General features: G+C 35.2%; 1 protein-coding gene and 1 pseudogene across 1 annotated transcript; both read left to right on the top strand.

Annotated features, from left to right (window-relative positions):
• Positions 1-17,669: 17,669 nt before the first annotated feature.
• On the top strand, positions 17,670-20,863 carry LOC100794283 (transcription factor DIVARICATA-like; annotated as a pseudogene).
• Positions 20,864-21,748: 885 nt separating this feature from the next.
• LOC106797830 (uncharacterized) lies at positions 21,749-22,615 on the top strand. The gene has a single exon (XM_014773054.3). The coding sequence runs from the start codon at positions 21,749-21,751 to the stop codon at positions 22,610-22,612; it is 864 nt and encodes a 287-aa protein (XP_014628540.1). The 3' UTR covers positions 22,613-22,615.
• Positions 22,616-26,842: the final 4,227 nt, after the last annotated feature.

Raw genomic sequence — 26,842 nt, 5'->3', positions numbered from 1 at the left:
GTTCATAAGAATGAATGTTGCAAACAATATTAAGATAGCTCTTCCTAAGACCGATAGTACTAAAGAGTTTATGGGGTTAGTGGGAGAGCAGTCTCAAACAGTTGATCAGTTTCTTGTTGGGACATTAATGAGTATATTGTGTTGGATCAAGTGGCCTCAGAATAATTAAGAAGGGGGGGTTGAATTAATTATTCCTAAACCTTTACTAATTAAAAATTTACTCTTCTAAGGCTTTTACTATGTTGTTAAGTAAATGAAGAACAGAAAAGAAACTTAACCAAAAGTAAAAGCGGAAATTAATGTGCACAGCGGAAATTAAAAGAGTAGGGAAGAAGGAGACAAACACACAAGAGTTTTTATACTGGTTCGGCAACAACCCGTGCCTAAATCCAGTCCCGAAGCGACCTGCGATCCTTGAGATTTCATTTCAACCTTGTAAAATTCCTTTACAAGCAAAGATCCACAAGGGATGTACCCTCCCTTGTTCTCTTTGAACAACCTAGTGGATGTACCCTCTCTTGTTCTCAGTCAACAACCCAAGTAGATGTACTCTCTACTTGTACCACAAAGGATGTACCCTCCAATGTGTTAAGACAAAGTTCTCAGGCGGTTAAACCTTTGAAACTTTGTGAATGGGGATACAAAAGAATTCTCAGGCAGTTAGTCCTTTGAAATCTTTTGTATATGGGAAAGGGAAGAATCAAAAGAATTCTCAGTCTGTGTCATTTTGAATTCTTTGACAAGGGAGAAGGGAAACACAAAAGAATTCAGGCGGTTAGTCCTTTGTTCTTTTGGAAAAGGGAGAAGAGAGACACAAAAAGAATTCAAGCGATTAGTCCTTGGCGAATTCTTTTTTGGCAAAGGGAGAAGGGAATGAAAAAGATGAATAACACAAGTTTTGTTTTCAAGGTTTGGAAAACCAGAAAACTTTAGAATGCTTTTGGCAAAGGAAGAAGAAGAAGTTCAAAGAGACTCAGAAATCAATTGGCAAAAGTTTGTTGTCTAAAGAATGAATTGAAAAGATACATTGAAATGCAAATCAAAGCCTTGCTTTTATAGACTCTTCATGTCTGGTCAAGAGAACCATTAGAAGAGTTATAACCTTTAGAAAAACTTAAAAAACCATTTGAAAAAGTTGAAAACTATTGGAAGAGTTACATCTTTTTGATTTATTTAGAAACTATCACTGGTAATCGATTGTCAAATCAGTATAATCGATTACACAAAGCTTTTTTGTGAAAGGATGTGACTCTTCACAACTAAATTTGAATTCCAACGTTCAAACACACTGGTAATCGATTACCAAATCATTGTAATCGATTACAACATTTTTGAAATCAATTGGAACGTTGTAAATTCAGTTGAAGGTTTTTTGAAAACTGTTTTGCTACTGGTAATCGATTACAATAATCTGGTGATCGATTACCAGAAAGTAAAAACTCTTTGGTAAAAAGTTTTGAGAAAAATTCATGTGCTACTCAGTTTTTGAAAAAACTTTTTAATACTTATCTTGATTGAGTCTTCGCTTGATTCTTGAATCTTGAGTCTTGAATCTTGATCATGATTCTTGGAACTTGAATCTTGAAACTTGATTCTTGATTCTTGAATTCAACTTTCCTCTTGATCCTTGAAGTGTACTTGATTCAATTTTGAACTCATTCTTTGATTCTTGAGATCATCATCTTTGTTATCATGAAGTGTTCTTGACTTTTGAGCTTTTTGTCATCATCTTTGTTATCATCAAAACTCTTTGAATCAATCTTGATTCATCATGAAGCTTGCTTCTACATATTGATCACCATGAAGTTTGATGGTTCACATACTATGCATGAACATGTCATTGAGATGAAAAACATTGCAACAAGATTTAAGACCTTGGGAATGGTTGTGAATGAGAACTTCCTTGTTCAGTTTATTCTAAACTCATTACCATCTGAGTATGATCCATTCCAAATGAGCTATAATACCATGAAAGATAAATGGAATGTGCATGAATTGCACAGTAGGTTAGTTTAGGAAGAAACGAAGAATCAAGGAAGTCACTCAACCCATTTTGTAAGCCAAAAAAAGAATCAAGGAGCTAGAAAGAAATTTGTGAAGGAGCATGATAAAAGCAAAGGGCCATTAAAGATCTATGATGACTCTTTGCAAATCCAGAAGAAGGCATCAAAGAGCAATAATTGTCATTTCTATTGGAAATCTACACACTTCCAGAAGGATTTACCAAAGCGTAAGTCTTGGTTTGAAAAGAAAGGTGAGCTTAATGCTTACGCATATTTTGAATCAAATTTAACTGAAGTTCCCCATAATACATGGTGGATTGATTTTGGATGTACGACTCATGTTTCTAATACTATGCAGGAATTCCTTACAATCAAAACCATAAGCCCAAATGAAAAGTTCGTCTTCATGGGGAATAGAGTGAAAGCTCCAACGGAAGTAGTCAGGACTTATTGTTTAAAACTTGACACTGAACATCTTTTAGATGTACCTATTTTATCTAGGAATTTAGTTTCATTATCTAAACTTGATGTTATTGAATACTCTTTTAATTTTGGTTATGTGTGTTTCAGTTTGTTTAAGCATATTCATGTCATTGGTACTAGTGTTTTTTGTTATGGTTTATATAATTTGAAATTAAATAGTTTGTATGTTGAAACCCTTCTGCATCATAATGTTGGCACTAAACGTAATTTAGTGAATGGAAAATTTGTTTTCTTGTGGCATAAACATGTAGGTCACATTTCTAGAGGAAGAATGGAAAGATTAATAAAGAATGAAATTCTTCATGATCTAGATTTTATGAATCTAAATATTTATATGGATTGTATTAAGGGAAAACAAACAAAACATACAAAGAAAAGAGCTACAAGAAGCATTCAACTTCTTGAAATTGTGCATATTGATATTTGTGGGCCTTTTATGTTAATTCTTTTGGAAAGAAAAGATACTTTATCACCTTTATTGATGACTATTCACATTACGATTATGTCTACTTACTGTATGAGAAATCTCAGGCAGTGGATGCCTTAGAAATTTACTTGAATGAAGTAGAAAAAAAATTAGATAGAAAGGTAAGAGTTGTTAGGTCTAATGGAGGTGATGAGTATTATGGAAGATACAATGAAACTGGCAACACCTAGGTTCATTTGCTAAAATCCTTCAAAAACATGACATTTGTGCGCAATACACAATGCCTGGTACACCACAACAAAATGGTGTATTAGAAAGGCGCAATAGAACTTTAATGGATATGGTTAGGAGTATATTAAGTAATTCAACTATACTCGTATCTTTGTGGATGTATGCCTTGAAAACTGCCATGTATTTGTTGAATAGGGTTCCTAGTAAGGCAGTTCCAAAGACACCTTTTGAACTATGGACGAATAAGACACCTAGTATAAGGCACCAGTGTGACATCCTCTATCCCGATATACATATTTATATCATAAAATACATGGTAATGTGAAATTACATAAAATGATTTTATTCAATAAACATAAAGGGTTCATGTGGGTAAAAGGTTCACATTCACGTTAATCACTAAATTAAAAACTTATCAATTAAGGCTATGAAAACATTTCTGGCTCAAAACAAGGCTGTCCAAAACTCCAGAGAATGAACTAAAGAGTTAGCATGTGAAACAAAAATGATAAAAACTAAAAGTCCAGAACTTCATGCAATTAATACAGAATCCCATGTCTCAATGTCACATCCTATCAGGGCATTGTGTCCCAGCGTCTTCTAGCATGAAATTCTTTAAAGCCAACCACTTAATCATTTGCTCCCGTGAATACAAGGTTCAAGATCATCATAGGATCCAAACACAAACAACACACAAGGAGTGAGTTATCACATTCCTAAACAAGTAAAGATAAACAAAAGCACATCTATATATAATATAAGTATAACAAGCTCAACTTAGCACAATTCGCATCATTTTACCACTCATTGCATAACATCACTTGTCCCAAGGATTTAATCACATTTCATACCTTCACATTAATCACGTGTTTAGAACAACACATCTCAAGTACAACACAACACTTCACACTCACACAATTCATTAGCCACCATCATGTAATAAGTCACAATGATTATTACACAGATGTTATGCAACAGATACACTAAGACTTAAGCCTATATGCAATGTGGTACCATGTCAGTGAAAAACCTCGTTGGGCACCTAGGAGTACATGACAAGACAGACCACACACTAGCAAGTTAGGTCACTCTCACTAGGTAAAATCATAGGAAGACCAGTCAGGGTCACGTTGTTTTGCGAGAATGGTCCAATCATGTAGGATCGACACAAGCTTAAAGGAGCACTCAAACCGGGTGTATTTACCCCCAAGGCCTAGACTTCAAAGAGTCTGTCAGGGCCTCTCCCTCCTGATTTAGGTCCAACACAAAAAACATTTTAACACATAGACTCTATCTATGAACTATACAAAACACACAACCCCTCAATTGTTCTCAAAATAATTTTAACTCGTCGAGCCTCAAAGTAATTAAACTCGTCGGGTTACCACAGTGGATCCCATCACAATACTCATTGCGCATTAACTCGTCGCCCTTAAAAGGTCTTACAGTTGTATCATTGTACAGTTCATAGCTCACAATTCAATGCGTACAATATCTCAATGCACGTGTATCTTACAATTCAATACATACTCAATTTATCACATGCACCCAATCTCAATCACAATGTTATAATTGCAAAGCAATATGTTATCACACCTCATGAATCATATACCCATCACACAATAGTAATATTTGAAAAAGATGATGGAACTCACAAACTAAGAGGGCCCGATGAATTGGTTTCTTAAAACAAAAAATAGACTTTTAAAACTAGAGTTAATAGAAACTTCTTTTGTGTGGATCATATCACAAACTTTGGTAAACTAATATTTAATCAATCACCCTTTACACAAAATCTTTTGTTAAAGTTCTTTTTTTCAAAAAGATATTTTCTTTAACCTTCAATAAATTGATCAAGACCAAAATGAAAAAGAAAGATAAGATCAAGAGAAGATGTACACCAATTTTTATACTGGTTCACTCTCTATCTCTAGAGAAGCTAATCTAGTTATCTAATCCAAACCCAAATTAGATTTTCACTATGCATATTAAATTCTTATAAGCAATCACAAACAATCTCAGTTCCTACCCAGAAAAAGAGACTAAGGTACCCAACCCTAGGGTCTTCTGTGAATAAGCACCTAAAAGAAACCTACCCTTAGCCCAAACTAGAAAAACATATTCTAGTATGCCTTTAGAAATTCATGCACAAACAAATAATGTGTAAACCACATGAAAAAATAAAGCCAAAGACATACACAACCTGATCAATCCTTTGCAAGAACCTTGCTTGAATGAATGAGTGTCTTCTTGAACTTAAGAGAAAATCACAACTCACTTTTCACAATATGATCTTCATAATCAAAGATTAGAAGGGTTGAGCCACACACTGTTTCTAAGCATTTTTTCTTCTCTTATTTCTTTTACTAATATCAGCTCATAATTCTAGCATATTCAGAAGTTGTCAAAACTTGTAGAAGTGAGAACACAAGGTGACTATTTATAGAGAAAATAGTTATAACCATTTGTAATTGATTAAATATACAATAAAATCAATTATTTCAAAGAAGTAATTGATTATATTACCATTTCAATCGATTAAAGTGTTCTTCCCAAAAACTAGAAAACTTTCAAGAACAATGTAATCAATTAGATTCGTGATGTAATAGATTAAAGTGTTCTTGATCACTTCTAAAACACTTTTTAAAAGATAAGTAATCAATTATATCACCTGATAATTGATTAAAGTAGAGACTCTTGAATAAATCAATCATTGTCTAATCGATTACTATAAGCTTGTAATCAATTAAATCGATACGATACACTTCTCTACAAGCTTCAAACACTTGTGTAATCGATTACGATCAACCTGTAATCAATTAAAACAAAGAGTTTTAACTATAGAGGAAATCTTCTAACTTTAGAACTTTTCTTCTAACCCCTACATGATGATGCATGATGCACATATGAAATGATAGAGACTAAGATGCAACACACAATATAACAATCAATACAAATGCCACTCAAGAGAGTTGGGCATGTAAAAAATAAAACATCTTAAAGCTCTTCTTCAAGCTTCAAGGCTAAGTTTTCATGTTGCTCCTCCTATCTCTAACAATATTTTCATGGCACAAAACATATATATATATATATATATATTAAATTGAATTATATTATTTTCAATTAAAAAGGGTTTCTACAACAATTAAATTAAAATTGTATCAAAAGAAATTACTACTAAGCAATTAAAATTGCACAAAACTTTCTTTAGTTTATTATTTTATTAATTTTATTATTATAATGTGTCTATAACATGTTGATCAACATCGCGGGAGGATACAAGATAAATACAATAATTTGTATAAAATAAGCAAGTAAAGAGAATATTATTTCGAGTACAATTCACGTTCTTTAATAAAGTGCAATTTATGTGCGTGATGTCAAATATAAAAAATGCAGTGGTACAAGACATAAAAATTCGCATACAATTTCAATTTGATTTGAAATTTTAATTTAATATAACATTACAATACATTTTTCAATCTACCGCAATATGCAAAACAAACATAGAGATATTTTTTTCTTTTGACCATTTATTCTTTATCACAGTATGCTAGATTCAAATATAAATTCATAATGCAAATTAACTAGTAAAGAAATCATACTAATCATTCAGTTTCATCAATTCATGCTAATTAGAAAAAAAAACTCAATTTCTAGGGTTCACACTTAACACAAGAACATATCAATTTCACAACAATTTCACATCGGCACATCAATTGGCATGTCAAACATATATAATTCGCAGTTATAATTATAAAGATATAATCAAAATTGCAGAAACACCCCAAAATCCATCTCAATTGATCCTCTAAGGACCCTACACATGTTCTCACTACTCCTAAGCTGTGAATAACTCATCATTTATGTCTAAGCAGGATGACATGTGTATTCTGGTAGCGATAGTGGCATCTCTAGCGGTTCCCTAAGATTCCTCAAGCTTTTCTTCTGATTGCTCTGCAGGGTTTCCAAGCGTTAGAGAAAAGGAGAAGAAATCGAAGCCTCAATTTTATTGTCTCTGTGCGAGGGGCATTTCTCTCTCTATAGAAAATCCCAATGGTGGGGATATGTGAAAATGAGTTTCGAATGCGGTGTTCAAATTTTAGGTCGATCCAAAGGTTAACAAGTCTAGGATCGTAGTTTTACTATGACAGGTTTGGGTGTAAAAGTGGACCTAATATGTCTCTATTTATAGCTAGGGTACTCTGAGCCTATTATTTACTTTATTTTGTTATTTTATTATTTTATAAAAAAGAACTTTATTTTACTCTTTCATCAAATAAATAACCAATTTAAACATCCCTTTATTTTCTAAAACATCATTTTACTCTATTTATTTTCTAATACTATGAAACATTTATTTTAATTAACAAAAACCTTTTCCTCTCACTTATTTAATTTCTAAAAACTCTATTAATTTTTAAATAAAACTTTTTTATTTATTTTACGAAAAACGGGGTGTTACAACCTGCATGTATGGGGTTGCCAGGAAAAAATAAGGGTTTATAATCCATAAGAAAGAAAATTGGATGCAAGAACAATAGAAAAATCAAAGGGATATATGTTTTATTGTCCTAATCATAGTATGAGAATTTTCGAAACTGGAAATGTAAGGTTTATTGAAAATGGTGAAATTAGTGGGAGTATAGTTCCATGAGATGTGGAAATTAAAAAAGTTAGAGTGCAAGTTTCTTTAACTTGTGCCTCTAGCAATAAGGTGATTGCTCCTTCAATTGTTGTTCTAAACAACAATGAAGAAGATATAATAATGAGCCCATGATACATAATGAACCTATTGTGAAAGAACCACAATAAGTAACATTAAGGAGGTCTCAAAGAGAAAGGAGACCAACTATTTCGAATGACTATGTGGTATACCTACATGAAACATAAACAAACTTAAGCATTAATGATAATAATCCAGTTTTGTTTTCACAAGCTATAAGTTGTGATAATTCTTAGAAGTGGTTAGATGCCATGAAAGAAGAGCTATATTCCATGGAACATAATGGTGTTTAGGACTTCATAGAATTTCCAAAAGGGTCTAAGAAAGTTGTTTGTAAGTGGGTCTTTAAGACTAAATGTGACTCTCATGGCAACCTTGAACGTTAAAAGACTAGACTTGTTGCTAAGGAATTTACTTAGATGACATTGATTATAAAGAGACGTTTTCACCGATCTCAAAATGATTCTTTAAGGATTATCATGGCCTTAGTAGTCCATTATGACTTGGAGCTACATCAAATGGGTGTGAAAACTGTCTTTCTTAATGGAGATTTAGAGGAGAATTTTTATATGGACCAACTAATGAGGTTCTCAGTAGAAAGAAAGGAGCACATGGTGTGTGCAAATTAAAAAAAAAAATCAATATACGGTCTTAAGCAAGCTTTTTGCAATGGTGTTTGAAATTTAATGATGTCATTATTTCCTTTGGATTTAAGGAAAATATTGTTGATTGGTGTACATATCTAAAGATCAGTGGGAGTAAGGTTATTTTTCTAATTCTGTAAGTTGGTGATATCTTGTTTACAACTAATGATCTTGGTCTTCTTCATGAGGCAATAAGTTTTTCTCTAGAAACTTTGAAATGAAAGATATGGGTGAGACAAGCTATGTGATAAGGATAGAAATATTTTGAAATAAATCATAAGGATTGTTAGGCTTGTCTTAGAAAACATATATCAATAAAGTACTAGAGAGATTTAGGATGGAAAAGTGCTCAGCATCACCCGTTCCAATTTAGAAAGGAGACAAATTTAGTCTCGCACAATGTCCTAAAAATAATTTAGAACGAAAACAAATGGAAGCAATTTCATATGCATTAGTTGTTGGGAGTATGATGTATGCTCAAATTTGTACTCAAACAGACATAAGCCTTGCAGCTGGAATGTTAGGAAGATACCAAAGTAGCTTGGGAATGGAACATTGGAAAGTTGCAAAAAAGGTTCTGAGATACTTACAGGGAACAAAAGATCACATGCTTACATATAGGAGGTCTGATCACCTTGCGGTGATTGGGTATTCAGACTGAGACTTTGTTGGATGTGTGGATATGAGAAAATCCACTCTTGGCTATGTATTTCTTTTAGCCAAAGGAGAAGTATCGTGGAAGAGTGCAAAGCAATAAGTTGTTGTTGCTTCTACCATGGAAGCTGAATTTGTCGCATTTTTGAGGCTACAATTTATGCTAATTGGATACCAAAGTAGCTTGGGTTGGGAACGCTTCATAACCACGATGTTGCATTGTAGATCTTCCATACATTTTTTTTGTCATGTTTGAGCTGCCTGTAAAGAAAGAAACACCAAAATACCATCTGAACTATAAGCTAAGATCAATATAATAGTAAAAAGAAATTAAGATTTTATCAAATATGTTTCATATTACAATAACATTCCTTTATGTGGTGAAAAATATTAAAGAATATTACTTGTCTAGTACAACCCAATTGGCTTGGGATTTCTTGGCTTCCACAGCCACTGCTCCACATGGTGATCCAGAAACAATTTTAATCTTCACATTTATCTGTTGAATAACTATTAGGTTGGTATATGAATTCAAACACGACATTCACTATGAGTGCTTCTTACATCAGGGCTGCTAACCTTGTTAGGATCATAGACAGCATGGAGTTGAAGGATCATTTAAGAGCAACTATAAGTGATATAACTATAATGTTCTGAACTTGATGATCCTGAAGTAGACTTCTTCTGGCCATTGGCACAGTCACCAGCAAACCTTGGAAAACCCCATAATCTTCGGCCTACATATGTGCAGAATAATAGTAAGGCATACATAATAAAGGAAGAGTGAAGGCTCAAATGCCCAATAAAAAATAACAGCAGAGTGAAGGTTGTATCATGCAGATCTAGACTTCAAGCTGAAATAAAAGACAAGTGAACTAGACAAAGTAATAGTAGATAACTATACTCATTCACAACCAAGAAAGTAAAATAATAATTGCAGAAGGGGGGATTACATGTCAACCTGTTATATATTTGTTCATATTACAAAACAAAACAATTCACATGATAAAGGGAATGTCATACTCAATAGGATTTAACTAATTTCTTATTTACTTGTAAGAACATAGGCATCAAAATTACCATACGACAATAAAGAATATTTGACATTGAAGTCTTTGAAATGTAAATGAAGATATTGTAGTCTTTTGAAAGCGTAAATGACTGAAGACATTGAATTCTTTGAAATGTAAATGAAGACATTGTAGTCTTTGGAAAGCGTAAATGATTGAAGACATTGAAGTCTTTGAAATGTAAAGGAAGACATTATAGTCTTTTGAAAGCATAAATGATTGAAGACATTGAAGTCTTTGAAATGTAAATGAAGACATTATAGTCTTTTGAAAGCGTAAATGACTGAAGACATTGAAGTCTTTGAAATGTAAATGATGATATTGTAGTCTTTTGAAAGCATGAATGACTGAAGACATTGAAGTATTTGAAATGTAAATGAAGATATTGTAGTCTTTTGAAAACGTTAATGACTGAAGGCATTGAAGTCTTTGAAATGTAAATGAAGACATTGTAATCTTTTGAAAGCATAAATGACTGAAGACATTGAAGTCTTTGAAATGTAAAGGAAGACATTGTAGTTTTTTGAAAGCATAAATGACTGAAGACATTAAAGTCTTTGAAATGTAAATGAAGACATTGTAGTCTTTTGAAAGCGTAAATGACTGAAGACATTGAAGTCTTTGAAATGTAAATGACAGAGGACTTTGAGTCCTATGAAAGCATAAAGACAGAGGACTTTGAGTTCTATGAAAGATAAGGCGAGGATTTTGAGTCCTATGAAAGATAAAGGCGAGGACTTTGAGTCCTATGAAAGATAAAGATGAGGTCATTGAGTCCTATGAATCAAGTCAATAGGCACTAGTACCAAAAGGCTCAACCTTATGAGAAAGCAAGAGGTTGACTCTTTGAGAGAGCCTCTCATCCTGAACTTAAAAGATAAGACATTAGATTTGGGAAATTGGTATATAAAGAGAAATCTACGCACTTATAGCCTAATACGAACATGATTTTTAGGATGCAGATGCATGCAACCTTCATCTTGAAATGCTAGTAATGCAGAAGGTTTTGAATCATGAAAATTATGTAATGCTCATGACATTTTTTCCTATTTTTGTGATTTTTATTTTGATTTGATTTTTTTTTTGCTTTTTTTCTTTTTGTGGAAAACATAGATTGACTATCTCTTTCTGAAAGAAGTGATAATTCATGCAACCTCATTCTATATTTTGCAAATCTCTTCGGGGACTCCCTCAAAGTGTATGTTTTGTTTGATCACTTGACAATTTTGGGTGACAACAGTGGAACCATTTGACATTTAATCAATCAACTAAAATATTGATCCTAGGGTTTTCCCCTTTCTTTTTAAAAAATTTGATAATTCTGCATAACAAGAGATCCTAAGGCTTTGGGATCGATCGTGCGCCCCATTGAAGGATGGCAATGGATTGTCACACTTCGGTATGTGACCAAGTGAAACTTTCCCGATTTAAGATCGTAGAGTGATGCCAAGGGTCGTTCGATCCCGCTGAAACTTGATGAAATGGGCTGATTCTAAAAGAATTTATACAACAAAGGCCACCCTTGGATTCAAAAGGAATCGTAAGGAGTCTGCATGAGCAACTAACATCAAATGTACCCTACTATCACAATTGTCTTTGGGCATTTTCCACGAGCTCCTAGTCGAATGAGTTTTCTTCTCAAATGTGCAAGTGCGAAACCTCGAGGATTTTCTTTTTTTCTTTATATATTTTTTCAAAAATCACAAGTGTGTGTGGTTTTCATTCCAGAATCCCAACTTAAAAGCAAAATTAGTCATTCCTTGATCCACATGGGCTTTATTAGGCTTGTAACGTGGTCAGGGCTATGAAAGAAAGGATTAGAGATGCTCAAAGAGTGTTTAAGGGTTATATTGAGTAAGAACCTTGAGAGTCTTGCTTGTACTTTTGTTCCTTTAAACTCTTGGGTCGGGCTCTACTCCTTTTGTCTTATACATTAATTCTTATTGCACTTGTGTGCCTTCCTTGTAAAATCTAGAAATTTTTTGTCTCTCTTTTTCTTCACTCACCTTTGGCGGATTTTATTTTCTTTTTTTTTTCTTTCATTCTTGTCCAACTTCATGCATGTGTTGTTTGCATTGCTCTTCTCGCCGGTTTAGCGGTGGTTCCTACTCAGGGTTCCTATTTTGTTTTTTTTTGTGTGTGTTGTTTTTAGAAAACAAACATGCTTTGGCTCAGAGGGGGTAGCAAGGGATAACCTAGTGTTTGGGAAGTTGAAACATGACCATGTGTCATTTCAAATCTTGACTTAGATCCTTTTGTAGTTTGGACTTTACAGCCAAACCCCTGATAAACACGCTCCTGATTCTTTCTTCTTTTTTTATTAATCCTAATTTTTGCTTAAGCCGCCCTTTCGGGTTTTTAACCTATCGGGTGAGAACTTATGATCTGCCCCTAGGTTTGCTTGAGGCTCATGCATGGTGCCTCTCATTGCCCCAATGTAGGGCTCTAAGGTATCTATTCATATTTTTTGTCATGACCTTGTAGCAAGGAAAAAAGAAAGAAACTGCAGGTTCTCGAAAATGAAATTTTAAGGACTAGAAATATTTACAAGATTTTCAATTGACAGATTAAGTCGAATAACTTTTGTTCCTTACAACTCACTTTTCTCTCAAAAAAGAAAACTTTTAAGAATGAGGTCACATGAATGTCTGTACTTCTTATTTATAACACAGTCAATCGAACATTCTTTTTTCTTTTTGTTTTGAACTTTAGTCGTCGTTTTACAGCACCCCCACCAAACGTGTAGAACAAGCAATTCCTGATTAAACAGACTTGGAGATCAACTCAGGAGCGCAAGTCACTTGAGCAAATAAGCCAACGACATACATTCACATTCTAGTGAATGTTCAATAAATATGGAAAGATATAATTGTAAGAGAATGAGAGACAAGGACATCAAATTTATCCATATTATTAGCATTATGATTGTTGTTTACAATAGTGGCATAAACTTGAAAATCCTAATGAGTCAATGGAGACATCTAGCAATAACCTTCAAATTGCCCCACGCATAGTGTCGCTTGACAATGTTAGAATTCACAAGCAATTGTCCTCCTCGAATTTTAGCTAGTCTGCATCAATTAGACTTTGCACCTTATGTTTCAGGGTCATACAATGCTCAATGAAATGCCCTGGAACTCCTCCATGATAAGCACATGTTGCATTTGAGTTGTATCCCCGAGAAAATGGAGGTTGAGGAACCTTTGCTGGGATTATGGCTACAATTGCATTATTGAGTAGATATGGGAGTAAGTTAGCATACGACACTGGAATTGGGGTGAATTCTACAGGCTTCTTTTCTGGAAAATTCCTTCCCTGGTTGGTGTTTTGGTTCAGGTTAAGGGTGGTGTTTGGTATCGGATGTGCAAGAGGCGGGTTTTGTGGCTGATTTAGGGGTGGCCTTTGTGGATGATTGGGTGTTCTTGGCTGATAGGGTGGTGGGTAATGAGAAGGGCTGATATTGGCTGAGTATTGATATTGTTGAGCTGGTGGAAAATTTGGCCATGTAGGAACGACAGTCACAACATGCGTTCCTCCCTCCTTCTTATTCTCCCCATTTTCCCCAAGCTTCCTATTCATCAAAGTAGGATAATCAAATTTTCCTCTTCTCATACCCACTTCGATCCTTTCATCGACGAAAACTAAATTGGCAAAACTTGAAGGCATGTAACCCACCATCTTCTCATAGTAGAACACCAGTAACATGTCTACTATCATTGTTATCATCTCCCTCTCCATCATTAGGGGCGCTACTTGAGCTGCCATATCCCTCCACCTTTGGGCATATTCTTTGAAAGATTCATGCTCCCTTTTACACATGTTCTTAGCTACATTCTATCTGGAGCCATATTAGAATGGACTGATACTGCCTAATGAAGGCAACCATTAGGTCCTTCCAAGAATGGACTCGAGAAGGTTCCAGATTAGTTTACCAGGTGACGGCTGCCCTAGTAAGACTTTCCTAGAAGAAATGCATCAACAATTTTTCATTTTTTGACCATGCCCCCATTTTCCTGTTGTACATCTTCAAGTGATTCTTGGGGCAAGTAGTCTCCTTGTACTTATCAAAATCCGACACCTTGAACTTCGAAGGGATAACGACGTCAAGCTAGGCATAGTTCTACCATGTCAGCAAAGGCATAATCTTCGCCTCCTTCAATAGCCCTTAGCCTTTCCTCTATATGATCAAATTTCTCCCTTTCCACAAGGCAGGAGGGACTCTTCGCACCCCAAAATGCAAGGGTTGTTGTTGTGGGCGATACTGAGGGCCCCCCCAAAGTGTTTGGCAGGGGTACGCCACAAAACGCCTGCCCCTCAGCGGCATATCCGAGGTAAGGCTCGAAGTCGACTAGATTATGGTCTCGGGGTGCTTCATGTGTCTCCCCCATAGTTTGAGAGACATGTGCATGATCAGATTGAGGTTGTTGGCTCTCAATGGACATGGGTGTGGAGTTGTCAACATTCTCATCGGGAGTGTGTGCAAAATTGGGTGGGGTATAGTTGGGAGGCAAGCCATATGATAGGAAGGAATGCTTGTTCTGAACCTGCACAAAATAGGGGCTACCACACTTCCCAACGCTTTGCCTCCCTGACCTACCATATCAGAGGCTAGATGATTTACTTGATTGAAGCCAGGTGGGTGAGTCGGGTCCACTTTTGTGGCGGTACTTGCGGCAACAACTGTAGTCGCATTGACCTCCATCATCCTTCTCATACTCATCATGGCTTCCATCATTGTGGTCATTTGCTCTTTCATGGCCTCCATGTCAACCTTCATCTGCTCTTGCACCTCCTCTATTTCACTCTTTACTCTAGCTCTGGCACGCGTTCGGTAAAGGTGCCATAAAGCGTGTTCTTTCTTTTTATTACAATGATTACAATTTTGATTTCAAGGAAAGAATGCAATGAGCAATGCAACCAATGTGAAAAGAAAAATAAGCATGGATGTATGTGAATGATACATTGTTGAAGTATTGCAAATTTACACAGGACATTCAGTAGAACATAGGGTCGAATCAATTCGGATTTTCACTAAAACAACATTGTTCATTACATCTTGTCGGAGTCAAAGTGCAATTGGAAATAAAACATGGATATCAATAGTCCCTAGTTTTTTTTTCGTAAATTATTTTAGCCCAACCATGTGTTGGCAGTAGCCAAGGAAGCTATGTAAACTCAATCCATCTTCTGCCCCAACTTTGCAAGCTGGTTACCTCGATACTTGACCTTGACTTGATGAAAACCTTTTCTTAAAAGCATGTGCTTGGTTCGACCCCATAATCCAAGGAAAAGATTGTGATTGTCAATACTTTGACAACATATCATAGAGATGAATAATTAGGGCACACTTATGCTATGCATGACAAACGTAATTATGAGATCGACATGAGACGCCCGAAGAACCATCCTTTCCTAGTTAAGAATGCGTTAGGTACCATGTTCTTGTGATTTTCAATCATCTTTTAAGAGGAATGGGTGTATAATCCCAACATGGTCCATTTATAGCTATCATCATGGTGCCCAACACATGTAACTAAGAATGTGGTGTAAACTTTCATACTTCATTGTGACTTTCTTTTTGTTCTTTTTGTTTTATTTTTGTTTTTGAGGAAAATGCAAGGTACGAGCAATTGTGTGTCAGGATCATGCATGAGTGAACATAACATGCAAACGATGAAAATAGAATGTATGCAATTGGCAGAACAAAAACATGTTAAATGAAGATGTATGATAATGCAATGACTTATGCAAATGCAATGAATGAATATGATAAATGATAAATGCAGGAATGATATGTCCATTATGATGCCATGAAGAGATGCATGATGCAATCAAGGAACAAGCCAGAGTAAGTTTGCTATGTGCACCTAATTCAAGAATCTAATGGAAAGGATCCAAAAGTCCCCTTCTAGTGACAACTCCCAAGGGTGGTTTCATGTAACTTTACTGGCTTCCAGAGATATCATCCTTTTAGGTAATACATTGTGGCGATAGGGACTATCAGCGACAATGCATCACTAAAAGAGGAAAACTCTAGATGAGGCTTCACTATTATCAAGCGAGTTAGAGACCCAGCATGACCACAGATTAACCTCCACTCCTTATGGCTCACATAGACCCGGGTATAGGGCCTAATATCTCAATGTGTGTGCGAGGTATAGGTGCCATGTGTCCATAGAACAAAAATATTTCTAACTATGAATGTAATAGATGAACAGACACACACCAAATACAAAAACATAGAAAAGGTTATATACAAACATGGACAAAACAAAAGATAAAGGGGAAAAGGGAACATAAATAAAGAAGAAGTCATGATAAAACATTGCACACTGATCGAATGGCTTAACTCTCTAACATTCCCAGCGGAGTTGCCATCTGCCGCAACCTACCCTTCGGCGAGAGGGCGAGGCGACATAAAATGGAGCATCTTCAAAGAGGAAAACGCACGAGAGTCGCCACCAACGTTTATTCGAGGAAAACGTTAAAAAAACCAAAAGTGGTCTACGAATTTTGAAAATAAGGGTTCGAGAGTTGTTTACGTATAGGGAAGGTATTAGCACCCCACGCGCCCGTCACAAGGGACGACAGCCTTTAATCTAGTGTGCGCAACATGACTTCAGAATTATTTACTTTTCACTTTTTATATTTTTTATTTTTTCGGAGTCGACAAGGGTGTTGCCCTTGCTCCTACATATCCTCAGGTGCGATGAAGAATTCAGACCTACATAGTTCTTTAAGTCTGAATGTTTGTGTGTTAAATTGATTTTTTATGTTTTTGAAATATTCATTTTAATCACGAACAAAAAGTCGTTTAAGTCTGAATGTCTGAATGTTTGTGTGTTAAATTGGTTACTTCACCCTGAAGTCTTCTGGGGGCCCAAGAGAGCCAGAGGCTGGCCTGGGCAAGCTAGGGTCTAGGAAACTCAATGAAAATACCCTTTTGCCCCTTCTTTTTGGCATCTTTCACATTCTTGATCAAAACATTGAATGATCCTTCGTTTTGTGCGGTAACTGGTGTCGAACAATGCAATTCGGCTAGTGAGAATCAAAAAATCAATGAATGATAGTCCCCGAACGAAATTAGGGTCTGACAGATATGTTATGGTAACAGTAGATCAAGGGAAACTAGTTCAAAAAGACGAGGCATTGTGAAATCATACAGAAGCTAAATCAGTCGCAACTATTTTTGTGTAAGGTTTAGGATTTTTGTTTGTCTTTATTTTTCAAGGCTAGGTTCCTTTCTTGGAATTTGATTGAGGTGTAACATCAGATTGTAGGATATACTCATGAAGATTGGTTCCATTCATTTAATAGTGCATTACTATAGAGATGCACCATCGTTAGTATGGTTAATGATAGTTTATTAATTTTTGAATTTTTTTTTTGCCATTGTAATGCTTGGCAAAGCTGTTTGTGCTTGTCACCATCTTTTTCATGGGACATGTTTCTGATCAAATTGTAAGTGAAGTTCAGTTTGATTTATGACATTTGAGACATTAGAGGGGTACCCATCTTGGATCCCCCATCAAATAATTAGTTACTGGGCAGATATTATTTTTTGTTAGACTTTTGTTATACAACTTTATACTTTGGTTTTCTTGTTTCATTCCAAATCTGGATCCTACTAATATTATGACTCTATTCATAATAGTTGCTTTCCTCTCTTATTTGGTTTTTGTAACTTTGTGGTGGAAATATTGAGCATGTTATGGCATCTATTTATGGACCAAAATTGATTGGTTAAAATAAGGGAGCATGGTTAAGTCTTTCTCTTTTCCTTGTTACACACACAAGGAAAAAGGGAGAAAGAACAATTTTTTTTTGAATAAGTCTTTCTCTACCCTCAGTTGCTCTAAAAAAACTCTTCACTCTTTCTTTTGTTTCCTAATTCGGTTAACACTTATCAGTTATCACATTCATTGTGTTTGGCTTCTCTTGCTTTCCCTATTTTATTTCTCTTCTCACTAAAAGTTCCATTTTTTTATTGATAATTTCTGGGGTTATTATTGCTTTCTATGGTTCTGTCTCAGTTCCTGTTTGGTATCTTAGAGGGAAATTCATTGGGTTTGTAGGGTTTTATCTTGTTTGAATTTAGACCAATTGGATAACAGATAATAATCTTCATTCAACATCATTTTCAAGCATTCTCTTGGATTTCTATTTTTTTATCAAGTGGCTATTTTTCTAAATTTTGATTCCCTTCAAAATGCTTCTCACATTATCCTTAGACTTATTATTGTGGTAAAACCTTTCACTTGTGTTATCATTTTCTCTCTTCTGTCTTATCTTCCTCGGTTTCCACTCATCAAGTTTCAATCTTCCTTTGAATAAGCCCAAATTTGATTATATGAAGTAGTAGCTTTTTGCTTGTACAAAATTCAATTGATGAAGTGGGAAAGTATAACCCTCTCTTCTCCTACACCTTGCACTCCAAACTCCAACACCAATTGGTTGGTGATGGAGGATAATAATAGAAGCAGCACAAAATGGACCTCTGAAGACAAGAAGCTCTTTGAAAATGCTCTTGCAGTGCATGATAAGGACACCCCAGATCAGTGGCACAAAGTGGCTAAGATGATTCTCGGAAAGATAGTGGTTGATGTGATAAGGAAGTACAAGGAGTTGGAAGTAGATATTAGCAATATAGAAACTGTTTTGATTCCAGTTCCTGGCTATAGTAGCATTGCTACCTCACCTTTCACCTTAGATTGGGTGAACACTCATGGGTATGATGGGTTTAAAGGATATGGAAAGAGATCTTCCTCACTGAGACCAATTGAGCATGAAAGGAAGAAAGGAGTGCCTAGGACTGAAGATGAACATAAGTAAATTTTTTACCTTTTGCATTTTTTTTATAGATGTTATTTTTATTTGGTAACTTCACATATACATTTTAATATATGATATAATGATCAATTGGGAATGCACATCTGTTTGAGAGCATGGTGATTGTGTGAAAAGCTAGAACTGGTGGATGGAGTTTAAAGTTAATAGGTGTATGGACAAGAATTCTATGTAAATATTAAAGGGTTGGATTTTTTAATTTTTCAAATGATAGCTAGGTCTTTTGGGTGAGTTTGTTACTTAAAAAAAATTGGGTTCTTTACTTCTAGATTTGGAGTTTGAACTTCCCTTTAATGTTCCCTGCATATTGTTTCTATTGGGTCTGAAGAAGTATGGGAAAGGTGATTGGACAAATATATGTTGCAATTTTGTTATTACAAGAACTCCAACACAGGTTGGTAGTCATGCTCAGAAGTACTTCATAAGGCAGCTTTCAGGAGGCAAAGACAAAAGCAGGGCAAGCATACATGACAAAACAACAGTGAATCTCACAGAAACCATAACAACTTCTTCAGAAGACACCAATAGATCCACTTCACCACATGTGCTCTCAAGCAACAACAGCCAAATTCTACTCCTACTACACCAAGAACTCGTTTTCAATGGAGTAGTCAGTCTAACACAGGGATAACTGTTATGAGCACAAATTAAAATAGGAAAAGGCTCAGGAAAATAGCCCCTAGCATTCGAGGTCTAGGTCCCTCCAACAAAGGTGAGAAGGAAAAGTGAGTTTTATTTCTGCTGCCTTTTCTATGGTATATATCATTCCTTTTATAAGCACTGCAGCTATTGATAATGATAAGGATTCTAACAGAATTCTAACAAGAATGGCACCACTGGCCTTAGAGGAATAACAAGGAGCAGATTATAACAAAAAGATATAAATGGCAGACAACCACTAATTATGTAGCCACTGAGAAGTTGCCAACTTAGCACCCTTTTGATACAAAATCCTTGAGATGCTTAGGCTTGGTAATTTTCCTTTTAGGCCTTTGATTCGAATTTTGCTCCTTGTCTAGTTGTAGCCTTGTGTCACTAATACTCTGTTGTGTGTATTGTTGCTGGTTTATTTCAGTCATAACATTAGCTATGACTCTCAACCCTGGTCATGAAAGAATCTTCATGTCTCATTATGGTGCTAACTCCTTTGGGGTTAAAATTGAGGGACAGAATATTCATGAGTCTTCTTACTTGGGACCTCAGACACAAAACATGGTTTTCCAAATGCAACAGTCCTCTCAACACTAGTTATATGCATCAGTACTTGTTTCTATGAATTATTAATGGGTAGAAGTAGAACCATAATCTTCTGTCCATTTGAATAAGTACAATGCTTGAGTTGAGCTTTTTCCCCAACTTCTTATGTGAATATCCTATATTGTTGGTTAGTTTTTATGAACTTGAAGGAAGGTACATACATTTGTTTCTTCAACAAATAAGAACTTCCTGAAAGGAGTGGTAGGCAACCAATTCCCCAACATTGGTTTTGGTTGGTTTTTCTATGTTGTCTAAGAATAATGGATTTCAAGCCCCATGTATAATTAATGAAACGTTTCAACTTAGAGGCAAAGAGGCACTTCAAATAGTATGGGTTAGTAAAATTTAACTTATCATAAGGAAAATAGATTGGCCTTAGAGGGAATATGAAACAAAATGTATAATGTGATGATAAAAGATAAAGTAAAAATAAAATGCTTAAGGTGTTGGTGTTAAGATTTAATGATTCGAGTAGTATTCGTGAAGAGTGAGGAAAAAAAAGATAGTGAGAAAAGAAATATTTTTATCCATAATTTTTTCAAATGTAAATGAATATATTTTTTGCTCGTAAATTATACCAATAATCTTATCCAGCAAAATCTATATTAATTTTTGCAAATGTAAAATATAATCTAGCTCATTATGCTCGATCAGTTTAGTGGTAAGGTTAGAATAAATGCATGATTTCGCAGTTGTTAAACAAAAAGATCAAATATAATGCATTCTCAAGTTGTTTATTGGATATAAAAAATATTATTTATTTCAAAAGTTTAACAGACTTCAACTATTACCCTAACTACCTTGAAAGAGACAATTGATTATCAAACCCTAATCATATATTAACATTGGATAAGATCCCCATAGGATCAATAAATAAATCTAAATCTCCTAGTCTCAAACAAATTAAGTGTAGCAGAGGTGCCTTTTGTTCTATGCTGTTTATAATTCTTATCATCCCACGACAAACTATAAATCCTAATTCATCAAACAACTCATTTTCAATTTAACCAACACAATCACACACCTTCAGCCTCTCTGTTTCTCTCTCTATGCCGCTAATTATTTTATTTTATCTCTTGGTGTGAAAATTCACTCAAATCCATGAAACCATTCATGTCCACCATGAACAACAAGAACAACAACCTCAAAGATTCAGAAAACTTCCACCACTCTTCATGTACCATAGCAAAACTAATGACATCCTTCTTCGTCTTAATCTCCATCTCCTACCTCTTCTACACCCTCAGATTCATCACACATTCATATGATTGCCCTCAAAAAAAGCCTTACCCTCTTCCCACCATCACCCACTTTTCCAACAACACTGCTCCATCCCCATCTCAACACACCAATAAAACAACACCCTTTAAGGAAAAAACCAACATTTCCCACATAGTGTTTGGCATATGGGCCTCATCAAGGCTATGGAACCATACAAAAAGTATGATAGGATTGCTAGTCGAGCAAGGCTTCCTATTAGGAAGGTGTATGAGAGGAGGAAGCTTGAGCTCCTGATTTTCTCCAGCGACGATGCGTACGGTTGGACGCACCGTTTGGAACGATACTTTGAGTTGCGAAACGTTCATGAGGAAGAGAAATTGTGTGCCACTGTGGTGGCCATGGAGGATAGAGAACTAAGATGGTATCAATGGTGGGCTAGGTGCAATCCTGAACTGACTTGGGATGGGTTCAAGTTGGCGGTGGTTCGCAGGTTTCAACCTTCAATGGCACAAAATCCCTTTGAGTTGTTGTTGGCACTCAAACAAACAGGGACGATGGTGGAGTTTGTGGAGGAGTTTGAGAAATATGTTGGAGCTTTGAAGGCCATTGATCAAGAATTTGCACGAGGTATCTTCATGAATGGCTTGAAAAAGGAAATTCAAGTCGAGGTAAAACTTTATGAATTAAAGTCTCTGTCTGATTTAATTCAAAAGTCTATTATGATTGAGGAGAAGAATCTAGTTTGGACTAAGAAGGGAACCAACACTTTCACTAAGCCAACCACTATTTCTAAGGCTAGTTCTTACACTAAGTCTGTGACTGTGGATACCAAGCCTTGGTTAGATAGGAAAACTGAGATTGGTACCTCTGCTACTAATCTTGTGAGTGTTCAGGCTGGGGAAATGAATAAAACCAGGGGTGGTGATTTCATACGTTTGTCTGGGGCTGAGATGAGAGACAAAAGGGAGAAGGGACTATGTTTCATATGTGATGAGCCCTACCATAGAGAACACAAATGCAAGAATAAGCAGTTTCATATGATCATTTAAGAAGAAGATGAGGAGGAGGACAAGGATGTTAATGTAGCTCCATGTGGAGCTTGTAGGCCTTGAATCTTCTTCATCAATGGATTTCTTTGCTTCTTGAGGTCTGATTGCAGTGGAATGGAGAAAGAGAAAGATGAATGGAGACGCCACTTCAAGTAGAAGATGAGTCTAGAAGAAGCTCACCACCATAGGAAGTCATGGATAAGAGCTTGAAGGTAGAAGAATATGAATGAAGGAAAAGGAAGAGAAGAGCACGAAATTTAGTGTCTCTAAAGAAGTCTGAACTTTGAAGTTTAATTCTCAAATGATCAAAGTTGAAAAACTGCACACACATCACCTCTATTTATAGTCTAAGTGTCACACAAAATTGGAGGGAAATTTGAATTTCAATTCAAAATTCACTTGAATTTGAAATTGAATTTGTGGAGCCAAAATTTCACTAATTATGATTAGTGAACTTCAGTTATAATTCAGCCCACTAATCCAAGATCAATTCCAAGATTTTCCACTAAGTGTTCTTAGATGTCATGAGGCATGTAAAGCATGAAGAACATATACAAAGTGTGACTATATGATGTGGCAACAGAGTGTAGTAAGCAAATGTTCACCTCCCCCTCTAAAATTTAATTGGATTGGACTTCTACCAATTCAATTAAATTTATTTCCCAATACACACATCAAATATTCACTCAGTGCATGTGAAATTACAAAACTACCCCTAATACAAACACTAGTCTAGGTGCCCTAAAATACAAGAGCTGAAAAATCTTATATTTCTAGGGTACCCTACCTACATTATGAAGCCCTAAATACAAAGACAAAAAAATAGTGAAATCCTAATCTAATATGTATAAAGATAAGTGGACCTAACCTTGGCCCATGGGCTAAAAAATCTACCCTGAGGTTCACGAGAACCCTCGTGCCTTCTTCAACATATCTAACTTAATCCTCTTAGAGCCGCTTGCTCATGGCTCTGGTAATTGGTCCCTTCCTAGGAAAGATTGCATCATCCTCTCCCCTTTGAAGAGGATTTGACCTCAAATCTATCAGTTCCTCCTCCTCAATATTAGCTCCCAACTAGAAGTAGGGTGACCTATTGGAGGCTCCCAACTTACTTCCAATGAAAGGTCTTTTTGTTACAAAATTTGAAAGCAATGAAAATAAGTAAATTGTCAATTATAAAATTACAACAAGGTTCTCAATTTTTGTGATTGTTCTCTCTTTGGTGATTCACTAAATTTGGAGTGCTTCTTAGTCCAATAGCTCTTAAAGTGGTTTTCCCCTTGCTTCTTGACTCAAATTCTTCAAGGAATGACAACAATCCTCCTTTCTAATTCCCTATATGGCAACTCACAAACAAGAAAACAAAGAGACAAGCAATAACCAAAGACAAAAAAAAATGAAATGAAATTTAAACCAATAGAATTTTAACAAGACAAATTTTCAAGGATTATTCAACAATTAAAGCAATGAAAAGCACATTAAAACAAGCTAAGACTCAAAGAGAAACTTAGAATGACTCTAGAGTAGAGTAAAAAAACTATAAAAAAAACTCAAGAAACCTTTAGTTTTGGAACTTGTTTTCACAGTAATTTTCAATTGAAATTTCAAAACTAATATTGGTATAAAATAGGCACCAATTATAGAACAAATTTCAAGCCAAAACAACAAGCATACTTCCCTTTCACTTTTTTTTCTGGACACTGATTTTTCTGCCAACTTGTGTGAGTTTTCTTATTTTTTCCTTTTATCCAAATAGTTTGGTTCTTTTTTTATTATTTTGGTCCAGATGTATAAAAAATTCAATAAAACTTTCAACTCAAAACTCATAGTAATCAATTCCCAAAAATTTATACAAGTTCGTATGTTCAAGCTGTCAGCACCAACAATTTCAACCTAGAAATCAAGAATACTGTTTATGTTGCTTAAGGCTTAGATAGTTACAATTTGTATTTGCTTATGCTCAATTATTTTGAATAACACAATTCAATAGAGTTTAAGACTTATTTTGATTCACAACTATGCACCACAACTCAACTTCATCATAGACATCATGTAGGAAACTTAGAAGAAAAAAATTCAACAACAAGACTACTTCTAAGAATTGATTTAAAACATGTTATGAACTAAATAACATGCATGAATTAGACTCAAAATTCAAAAGATAAGCTAAAAATGACAAGAATACATGAACAAATGTATCTAGAATTCAATCAACAAAATAAAAATTCAACACAAACTTAGAACATAATATGACAATTATTATGACTAAACATGACTCTAAGACAACATAGATTAAGTGATTTACACTTAGATTTTTGTTTTTTTAATCAATATTTTGGAAGAAAATTTAGATCTAAAGGTTCAGCACAAGAAGATTATGATTGAAGATGATAGAACCTAAAATCAACACAAAAACATGATTCAAGAGTAGATCTATAGAATTTGAACCATAGAAATGCAAGAACAAGTATAGATCTAAGATTTAATCGGTTTATTTTATTTTATTTTTAATCTACTGTAAACAACACAAAACCACAAGATAATGAAGGATATACATATTGAATAAGATTAATAACAAGAAATTAAAGTGAATTGACCGAACAAAACGATAGAGGAAGCAAAAGAGCATCACTTAGATGAAGAGGCTCTTGATACCACATGATATAGCTCCATGTGGAACTTGTAGGCCTTGGATCTTCTTCATCAATGGATTCCTTTGTTTCTTGAGGTCTGATTGCAGCAGAGTGGAAAAGGAGAAAGATAAATGGAGATGCCACTTCAAGTAGAAGATGAGTCTAGAAGAAGCTTACCACCATAGGAGGCCGTGGATAAGAGCTTGAGTCTAGAAGAAGCTCACCACCATAGGAAGCCATGAATAAGAGCTTGAAGGTAGAAGAAAATGAATGAAGGGAGAGGAAGTGAAGAGCACGAAATTTAGTGTCTCTAAAGAAGCCTGAACTTTGAAGTTTAATTCTCAAATTATCAAAGTTGAAAAAATGCACACACATGACCTCTATTTATAGCCTAAGTATCACACAAAATTGGAGGGAAATTTGAATTTTAATTCAAATTTCACTTGAATTTGAAATTGAATTTGTGAGGCCAAATTTTGAAACCAAAATTTCACTAATTATTATTAGTAAATTTTAGTTATAGTCCAGTCCACTAATTCAAGATCAATTCCAAGATTTTCCACTAAGTATACTTAGATGTCATGAGACATGTAAAGCATGAAGAACATGCACAAAGTGTGACTATATGATGTGACAATGGGGTGTAGTAAGCAAATGTTCACACCCCCCTCTAAAATTTAATTGGATTGGGCTTCTACCAATTCAATTAAATTTATTTCCCAACACACACCTCAAATATTCACTCAGTGCATGTGAAATTACAAAACTACCCCTAATACAAACACTAGTCTAGGTGTCCTAAAATACAAGGGCTGAAAAATCTTATATTTCTAGGGTACTCTACTTACATTGTGGAGTCCTAAATACACAGACAAAAAAATAATGAAATCCTAATCTAATATGTATAAAGATAAGTGGACCCAACCTTGGTCCATGGGCTAAAAAATCTACCCTGAGGTTCATGAGAACCCTCGTGCCTTCTTCAACAGCTCTAGCCCAATCCTCTTGGAGCCGCTTGTTCATGGCTCTGGTAACTGGTCCTTTCCTAGGAAGGATTGCATCAGATACTGAGTTTCATGAGGGAGAAACTTTCAATTCTCTACAATTGTCCCTTTGTTCAATGGCTGGGCTAACTTCCACAAATTCTTAGAAGATACAAGGGGTAGTTCAGAATAATTCTGTTTTGGTACTCGTAGATTGTGGAGTTTCTCATAGCTTCATTTCTCAGGAGGTAGTTCAGAAACTGAGTTTGATTGTGGAAGATACCCCTTCTTACATTGTGGAATTGGGAGATGGTCATAGACTGAAATGTAAGGGAAAGTGTTTCAAGTTGAGTTTGCTATTGCAAGGAATGGAGATTAAGCAAGACTTTTATTTTTTCACCTTACAAGGGGTGGATTTGGTGTTGGGTTTGGATTGGCTGTCTAGTTTGGGAGAGGTCAAAACCAACTTTGGCAAGTTGGAGCTTACCTTGTCTAGAGATGGCAAGTTGATTACTTTGGTTGGTGATCCTTCCTTAACTAAGATTGAATTGTCTTATGGAGCTTTCATGCAAATTTTGAAGGAGGAAGGGAAAGGCTTGTTAATTCAGTATGAT

The sequence above is a fragment of the Glycine max genome, chromosome 20, assembly GCF_000004515.6.
Source record: "Glycine max cultivar Williams 82 chromosome 20, Glycine_max_v4.0, whole genome shotgun sequence".
NCBI lineage: Eukaryota > Viridiplantae > Streptophyta > Magnoliopsida > Fabales > Fabaceae > Glycine > Glycine max.
The sequence above is the reverse complement of the archived record's forward strand: the minus strand, read 5'-3'. Positions and strand labels throughout refer to the sequence as shown.